General features: G+C 41.9%; 1 protein-coding gene across 1 annotated transcript in view; it reads left to right on the top strand.

The window, feature by feature from the left end:
* The first annotated feature begins 1,090 nt into the window (after window positions 1–1,090).
* LOC101859715 (trimeric intracellular cation channel type 1B.1) overlaps window positions 1,091–9,346 on the top strand; it is a 22,112-nt gene continuing 13,856 nt past the window's right edge. Inside the window, exon 1 of the mRNA XM_005102455.3 lies at window positions 1,091–1,334. Within this exon, the coding sequence (XP_005102512.1) occupies window positions 1,208–1,334 (127 nt within the window). The 5' untranslated portion in view covers window positions 1,091–1,207. The remainder of the gene's footprint in view (window positions 1,335–9,346) is intronic.

Raw genomic sequence — 9,346 nt, 5'->3', positions numbered from 1 at the left:
GGTGGTCCCTTGTCACTTCACTTCTCGTCTTGTGCTCATCACTATGGCAGCATTCTGCTTGTTCATAAATTGATTGGGTGATAATTTAAAAATATCAATGAACAAAAACAACAGAAAAGTAAACCTAGGGTTAGGCTAGACTTAGTATTGACTGATTAGAACAGTCAAAGATTGTGATTTGTAACAGTATTATGTTTACGCAATGAGGAAAAGACCACTCTGGCCGAGGTAATTTTGTTTCAAGAAAAATAATTGTAAGTGTTTTTAAATGTGTACATTATTATTATTAACGAACCGGTTCGCGGTACCTCTGTTTCCCCATGTCCTATACTATATAAACAAAGTAAAAAAAAATAAATTTTTTTCTCACTGATATAGCCTCTTGCTAGGCCCTTTTCAAACTGATCTCTTCTTTTCATGATACAAATACAGCGAAATGTGCAGGGAAAAACCCAAACAATGACAATAACAACAACAACAACAAAAAACCCATGACTGATCGAAACTTGGAAAGAAGGGAGATGATTAATGCCAAATTAAAGATAGATTAGGTCTAGTATATTAAACTTTTTTGCCTCCCTTAATATTTTCGGCCGTCGGAGAAAACTGCTTTTCCTAGACTTCTAAGTTCTATTAGCCTACTTACTGAAGAATACATTCCTAATCAAATTATGGGGGGAGGGGGGTGGCCTATCTTTTTGGTACGACGGGTGAAGACTTAGAACTTTTCTTGCTTTGCGTTGATGAAGTAGATTCCAGCCATAGATGTACACTTTCCAGCACTAAAAGATCCAATCCAGCCTTGCCTAAAAAGAAGAGATCTCAGAGAACGAGGAACCATGAGCAAAATTGCCATTTTTGCATTTGATCTATGAATGAAGTTGCTCTCGCAGACAAAATGTGAATTTCAGATACTTTACCCTTTGGATAATCAGGAGTCGATTATTTAAAACGTTGAAATGTTTGCAAATTTTCTTTTGCCATTCTAGTAATTCTGGAGTTTTGGACTCTCGACAATATCCGTATTTTACAGCACAGACAATTATTGGAACTTTTTGGCTCCAAAAGCCAGCTTCTAACTGGAAAACCGGCAAGCGCAGTTTCGAGCTTGGATTGGTGCAGGGGGCACAGCAGACAACGGAGGCCAATTTGTGTTGTGCTTTCTTTTCGGATAAGGGTTGTTTGTGAGCTTGATTATTTCTTCGTCATGGATCCTCAGACGTATATGGATGTTGCCACAGTGGTAACGAAGTTGAAAATGTATCCATATTTTGACATTGCCCACTACACCCTTATGTGTATCGCTGTCAGAGAGGATGTACTGCCCCAGCAAGGTGAGTGCCCTCTGTATCCACAATGCTCCTTCGTTCTCCGAAGCATCCCATTGCGTGGTTGCTCTGTGTAGGCATCTAGACTTATTAGATTAGATCTAGAATCTAGATCTAGATTAGTAACTAGTCTAGGAGATCTAGGCCTAAATCTAAATATAGATCTAGTTCAGAAAATGCAGGAAGGTGAGAAAGATGGCCTGTAGTAGTGTATCGTATGTATATGTGTTGAAAGATTTGTCGTGGTGCTTTATTTACTGCTGTCACTATCAGTCTAAAGCCAGAGAGGACTGTCCAGCTTAAGTTGCACACCAGATTTGAAATAGAGTAGGGGTCTACAGGCCTCTTGATTGCAATGCATCAAAGATGAGTAGGGTAGGCCTATTAGAACTAGATCTAGATTTCTAGATCTATAACAACATTACATTTTGATTGAGTTGAGTCAGGTCAGACTCGGAGAGAGATGGCGATGTCAGGGCGATTGTTAAGATTCCTGTGTTTAATTCCGATGTGCGTTTTTCATACCCTCAGGCATATTTCGCTTTGGTCCCTAATTCTAGGTTAGGGTTAGGGCTAGGGTTAGGGTTAGGGACCAAATATGCCTGAGGGTATGAAAAACGCACATCGGAATTAAACACGGGAATCTTAACAATCGCCGACGTCAGTGGTGAGGCAATCTTCCAGATCTGCAGGTTTTTAAAATCGAAGTGACTATTCGGACTAGAGTCCGAATATGAAAAAATGTTATTCGGACTCTGATTCTTGTCCAGCATGACATCACTTCCGACTTCCTGTGACTCGTGACTTCGGCTTCCTGTCCTGCCTCACTCGTGACTCGCCTCAGGCTGGGTAGAGACCGGGATCACTTCGGGCAAAATTGCGTTTTGTGCAGGAGCCGAGTTTTTATCGTATGATGAATTTGAGGCCGGCCTGAAAAGTTATAGCGCTTCTAATAAATGTTTATTTGTCAAGAGGTGATCAGAAGCAATTAAAGATGGCTCGTTAGTGTGTGTCGGGGTCGGATGGGCGGCCTGCACACGTGTGGCTGTGTGCGTGTCGGGGAGGGGGGGGGGGGCACTATCGGTCCGGGAGTTGAATGTCGCATACGCGTCAGTCTTTTCCCCCGGCAACTGATCATTATATTACAATAATAATAATAAGCTAGTCTTGACGTAGATCTACGTAATGAATTGCGCGCTGGTCTATGGAATCAAAAGTTGCCGTATGCTCAGCTCTACACAGCAACACAACTTTTTCTTTGTAAACAATCGAGATGACACAGGCTTGTGTATTTGAACGAATCGGTCTTTTTTTTTACACAGCTCATAATATGCAGGTGCCAGGTGGTCTGCTAATCTTCAATTTTACCTTTTTCTACAACAAAGAAAGTGAGAAACATGGGGGGGGGGGCGTATCAATGAGGCGGCGGGCATCGTATCGGCAGAAAAGGTGTGGAGGAAACTAAAAAATGGCGGAAAATTGGAAGCACTGAACGTTAGATCTATAGAACGAAGACACTTCCTTTTTTCCGGACCGGAGTCCGAAAAACATTTTTTCATATTTGGACTCGAGTCCGAATAAGAATTTTTTTTATTCGGACTCGGGTCCGAATATGAAAAAATGTTATTCGGACTAAAGACGGCCTTTTAAAATTCCCATTAAGCCACTCAGTCAATCAGGTTGAAAGGTAAAAAAAACCGAAGTGTAGATCTATACAGACCCGGTAACCAGGAACAAAGTCATGAAGTATATGGACCCGGTATGGGAAATCTTTTGTGATTTCAGAAAGTTTCAGCGCCCAGATCCGGTAGTGTGTGTGTGTGTGTGTGTGTGAGAGAGAGAGATCAGGGGGAAGTGCTATAAATATCACATGCCCCAGTTGACAGGGAGGGAACAAGAGAAAGGTAGAGTGGGAAAGTAGGAGGGGGATAAAGAAAGACAGAGACAAACAAAGAGAAAGAGAAGGCGAGCGGTACACAGATGAAAGAATAGAGAGAGAGAGAGAGAGAGAGAGAGAGGGGGGGGGGGGGAGAGATAGAGAGGCAGAACAGAAATAGAGAGGGTGACTGCTCGATTGAAATTATGACATTGTTCTTTGCTTCAATTTGCCTTATTATTGATTCCTCCAACTCCAAAACGGAGGAAAAAACGATCGTTCATCGAAAAGACATCCGCTATCATTAGATCTAGGCCTCGAAACTAGATTTATGATTTATGTCTGTCTGTCTAGTGATCTAGACCTAGGCCATAGATCTAGAAGAACCTAGGTCTACCCCAAGGAGGTCCTTGGTCTACCCTGAGCCAAGATCAGGAGGGCGCTGAAACTTTCCGAAATCACAAAAGATTTCCCGTACCGGGTCTGTAAATCTATACTTCGTGACTTTGTTCCCGGTTACCGGGTCTGTATACACTCCCTAAAAAAAGGTCAGGGCTAACTAGAGGTTTGGGTTAGAGTTAGGAGGGTTCGGTAGGGTTAGGGTAATCCCAACCCTTTCCCTCCTACCCTGCCCTTTCTCTAATGATCTAGATCTAATTATCCTGCCTATCTTGGAGTTACTTTGACCCTACCCTGCTCCTAAAACCACATTGATTCCAGAAAATGTGATGAAACATCATGAGACCTTGGAAAACAGTTAGAAATTATATAGACGTGTCTGACGTGTCTAATTTTTAAAAAAACCACTAGTAGGCTAACTTAGTACACTTTATCTTTGACTTCAGAGGCCAAAGTTGCATCTATCTCTTCTGACTTCTGAATTTGAAATTTAGTACGTAAAGTTATGATGTAAATTAAAATATTTTTTTTGGAAATGTCCCACTCCTTTATTTCAAGGCTCTTACTTTTTCACTGTCAGGATGATTATTAGGGTTAGAGGCTAAAATGTAATATCATCTATGAGACGATATTTTTAGTATAGATCTTGACATTTAGATGAAGTTATTTCACAGCCAACATTCCAGTTTGACGAAAGGGCTAACTTTCTTTTGGCATGCCTATGGGGTCTTTGACGGTTTACAGGGATACTTCTTCTCTTCTCGACAATCTACCACTGCACCAGTCTGACAACTCTGTTCCCTCTTGATGGTCTACCATGATAATTGTGTTCTACTTGTTGATAGTTTAGCACACAAATAGTGTCATGTACATTAAACTAGACCGCATTTTGCCCTGTGGATCAAAGTCTCCCCCGCCCCGAGACGAAGTGTGACAGATGGTTTTGCCATTGATATATATGTATATATGTTTTGTTGTCAGACTAGTTCGAGATGTTTGATGTTCTCTCTGGATTTGTTCTGAAAATGTTTTAAATGAATGATTAATAAATTAATTCTACAGATTTCATTTTGTGGGCAACAGCTGGAGAGGATTGTGCTCTTTTAAGATTTAAAAAAAAACCGCAGTTGTTTCCATTTTGCCTTCCTTTTTTGTTCCATTCCCTTTACTAGTGTTTTTGGGTACCTACTGCACACTTCTTGTTATATTCTTTTGTGTCTGTGTATTGAAATGATTTTGTTTTTTTCAAATCTCCAAGTTGTACCTTTATTTCTTTCACCACCTTTCTGTATCCTTGTCTCATAGCACCATCATTGTCGTCCTTCCCTGGTAGGGCCTACTCAGATGCTCCACCAGACTATAAAATATAAAAGCACTCCCGTTTCTGACAATGTTTCCTTTGCCATCTGTTTCCCAACATTACGAGATGACTGCAACACCAGAAGGTGACATCGTAAAATGTGGACTCCGCTAGTTGAGTCAAAATGTTTCTGGAACCCCTCATCTGCTCATCTATACGTCCCAATCTTGTCCCGATCGGTGTAGGGTACTGTCCTTTGAGTGAGCTCGCTATAGACAAAGCAGGAGGCTGGAAAACATGAGCTGGCCTTAAAAACAAGTTTAAACTAAGACTAGGAGGGAATTGCAAAGACGTGTGCGGGTGTTTAGGGGGTGCGCGTGCGTGTGTGTGAATGCATGTGTGTGTTTGTGTGTGTGTACTATTATGTCATATTGTGTGTGTATGTGTGCGTGTGTGCGAGCGCCACAGTGTATAAATGTGTGTTTGTGTGTGCACTATGTGAGTGTGCGCGCGCGTGTGTGCGAGCGAGCGAGCGCCACAGCCCTTTCTGCTCTCTCTCTCTCTCTCTCTCTCTCTCTCTCTCTCTCTCTCTCTCTCTCTCTCTCTCTCTCTCTCTCTCTCTCTCCCTCTCTCTCCTTCTCTCTCCCTCCCTCTCTCTCTCTCCTAAACACACGCACACATGTGTTTGCACTCCCTTCCTAGTCTTGCTTGAAACCCATTATATTTCCGGCTTGCCCATAATGTTTTCCAGTGCTTCCTGTCTTGTCATTTTAATGAGCTCACTCAAATTGTAGTCCACCGACAGGGATTTCCCTAATAGAAATAGCTTTGTAAATAAACGTCTCTTGTGTGTGTATTTGAACCGATGCCCGCGCACGTGCATTTTTCTGAGAATCAGCGAGTGCTGGTTCTTCAAGAGCCAAACTGTTATTCTCAAGCTGACTATCAGTTTTTCATTCCAGTCTTAGTATTGTTCTTTACAGTCACCAAGTTTAGACATTTTTACACCAGAAACTGGTTTTTGGGTTTGTCAATAGTCGAGGCTTCTTGAGAAAGTTCATGGATTTAACCCGCTGTCTGTGTTGTCCTGTTTTCCAACTGATTTCTCTTGTCATGTCAACCTTACCATCAGTGCAGTGTGCATGTTCTCTTTTTTGGATTACATACATCATCATATACATATTATGTACATGTATTGTCTTTTTCTTATATTATTATGAGAAATGGGGCAGAAATTGTTCTTCTCTAAAATCGCCTCCTTTCACCTCCTTTCCTGCTCTTTAAAAATGTTCTGTCGTCTGCTTTCGTCTCCCCTTTCTGCCCCTCACCTCCTTTGCCCCCTCCTCTGGGCTTCTGACTCTTTCTGCAGCCTTTCTACTGCTACTCCTTGGCTCCTTCTTACTGCTGTCTTTCAGCCACACCCCTGACCTTATGGTAGGAAAGATGTACACCTAGCCTTCTCTGACAAGGGTGAAACATTTCAGAGGTCCCTCGTTAAAGTTGCGCACGTTAAAGATCCCTTGGTGGTCCAAAATCGTTAAGAGTAGGCTTCGGCCGCCACCCGGCCAAAATTCAAAATTTCTACCAACTGAAAATGTTTAATGTGTCCCGCGCGCTCATATGACCTTAGCAGTTGCGAGCCCCGTAAAACCCTTACCATACAGAGCAGTCTAGGTTTGGTTAATTTTTTGTTTGTTGCTTTGTTGCATTTTAAAAATCCGTTTGCTTTAAAAAAAAAGTGATTTTTATGGCGTCTAATGTATTTCGGTTCAAGCCTAAGAAATCAACACTTTTCAGAAAGTTATGTTTCGGAAAGTGTCCTTTGGGCAGAATTCTGCTTGATATTTATGTCCTCTCACCCAAGAATCATCTGTAAGTGTCCTGTTGAACCTCTCTTTGCAGAATTCTGCTTGATATAGTAATCTCCTCTCTCAAGAATCCACTTTATGGTATCATTGGCTCTCTGGGCGTGATTGTGTACACATGCCTTTATCGACCAGCACATTTATTATATTTACCTTTCGCTTTGGGATCGTTTAATTAGCACATGGGCTGTTGTGGTTTGCATACAAGAACCAGAATAGAACCAGTTGTACGGAGAGAAAGATCAGCATCTTTGGGGAGATAAGATGCCAGACAGGCCGTGTGTTGCCAAATAGTTTACACAAAAGATTTGAACGATGCGTCGATAAACCCCATGACTCACTGTGAGTTTAAAGAAAACTGATCATTTCACGTCTTTCTGACCGTCGTTCAGAACTATTGTTGTTTCTGTACCGTGCACTCACACTTTTATTTACTCCAAATATTTGACGCTGTTAAGAACATGATGCGGAAAATAATTACAATAATCGAGCTACCTTTCTGTCTGCAGGTAGCACGTTCGCTGAACTCTCTTTACCTTTCCTAGCCCCTCTCTACCCCCCCCCCCCCCTCTCTTCCTACTCACCTACCTTCCCCCGAAGCTGCTTTGTTTGTTTTGCTCTGGCATGCTGCGCAATCCCATGACCTTTTTCTTACTCTTACCGTATGGGATCGCGTCTGTGTGTTGCTAGAACACAGAGAGCCCGTGAGTTGCACACGGGAAGTTACTGACTTTGTAGCCTACGGTACTTTGGCGTGTGCCGAGGCTGTGGTGAGGGTTGCTATATTGGCTATAGCATCATTGGAAAGGGGTTTTGTTTGTTTGTAGGGCATGTTTGATGTGGGTAAAATAAAGGCACAGAAGTAGCAGAGTGTGTGATTCTCACTGCAAGTGACTTTGGAAAGGGCGGAGGTAGATAACAAGAATGAAAGGCAGCGACGTCCCCAATAACAATACCGGCCTCAAAAGCTCTTGGGTGAAAAACAGGTGTGATCGAATTATTATTAAAAAAATGTGTATGACTTTAACTTTATGAGTATGCCAACTACGTTCTCTGCCAATTTTCTGTAGACACGGAAAGGGGTTTTTAGGGGTGACAAAGAGGGGAGGCGGAGGAGGAGGCGAGAGAGAGAGAGAGCGGGAGAGAGAGAGAGAGAGAGAGAGAGAGAGAGAGTATCGGAAAAATATTGGATTGAATGTCAAGCTGTTCAAAGAGCATTATTCCGTAATGCACCTCATGTTTACTTGCACGACCCTGCAACGTCTACACCACTTCTACCTATCGTAAATCCAGGTTGTAAATCCAGGTATGGTACCCAGCCTCCAGGTCTACGCTGACGGTGAGTAAGCATCCTTGGGATTTTGCCAGGAAAGGGTTAATCTTGGAAGTGCTGCGTTCCAGAACGCCAAAAAATCCTGCTTTGTGGCTGTAGTGAAACTACTGAAGGGGCAATCGCCTAATTGATTGATTACGTCGTATGCTTTTTGCGTGGATTGTGCACCGTACACTTTTGTAACCTTTCTCTGTCTTGGTCGACCGTTGGATTAGATTTTTAAAAAGGGTTTTAAAGGATTGGGTTTTTTTTGTAAAGAGTGGGGAGGGGGAAAGTGGAAATGTTTGTAATAGAGGTGCCAGTTTCCCAGATAAATCTTGGTTTCTAAAATTTCATAATTTTGTCTGATTTTACATGTACATAGATCTATATTTATATTTTTATGTCTTTGTGCATATAATAATGCACTTTATATAAAGACAGTCAAATCCATTAATGAAATGCAATATTAGGCCAATATAATGAATGGAGAACCATGATCGCCGATGTCTGTCGCAGAAATGGCATTTGATGATGATAATATTATATGATCTGTAAATGTTGTTTCCCACGCGCTAGTTTCTACCCGGTCCCAAAAGTTTCAGAATTTGTAACCAAGTGGCACCTCTGATATTTTTGTTTATACATTCTCTTTATTCTCCTGTTTTGATCCCTCGTATAGTTGTCTTCTCTCGTTGTTCATTTTATGATTTTACTTTATGTACGGTGCCTTTTGTCGATTCTAAGTAGCATTCTTGTGTCTTACTGTGGGTGTGGGTTGTTGGCGTGTGCTCTGGTGTGGTGTGCTCCTTCTTTCCTATCAAACTTGTATCGTCCTTATCTCTCTCCTTCTTCTGTTTTGTGTTTGTTTCCCTTGTAACACCTCTAATCTTCGGCACTTATATGACCTTATTGTGTTGCAGGTGCCGTAAAACTTACTAAACAAACTTACTGTGGGTGGTTGATGGGTGCTCTGGTGTGATCTGTTTTATACCCCGGTTCCCAGAAATAAATTCTTCTTTTCTAAAATATGTATTTACCTCCTTCCCTCCGTTGATCCTGTCCGTCGTCAGCTGTATTTTTCGGAAAATGTATGAGAAACCACTACAGCTCGTATCTTGTTTCTATTCATTTGTTGTTCATTGAACAAGCCAAGCAAAGAAAAGAACAAAGGAAAATGAAGGCGGGTCTAAAACACAAGCCTGACATAGAAACTATCTCGCTTCTCTACCCCCCACACACACTCTTTCTTTCTCTCTCTCTCTC

The sequence above is a fragment of the Aplysia californica genome, unplaced genomic scaffold, assembly GCF_000002075.1.
Source record: "Aplysia californica isolate F4 #8 unplaced genomic scaffold, AplCal3.0 scaffold00326, whole genome shotgun sequence".
In the NCBI taxonomy this organism is placed as follows: domain Eukaryota; kingdom Metazoa; phylum Mollusca; class Gastropoda; order Aplysiida; family Aplysiidae; genus Aplysia; species Aplysia californica.
The sequence above is the reverse complement of the archived record's forward strand: the minus strand, read 5'-3'. Positions and strand labels throughout refer to the sequence as shown.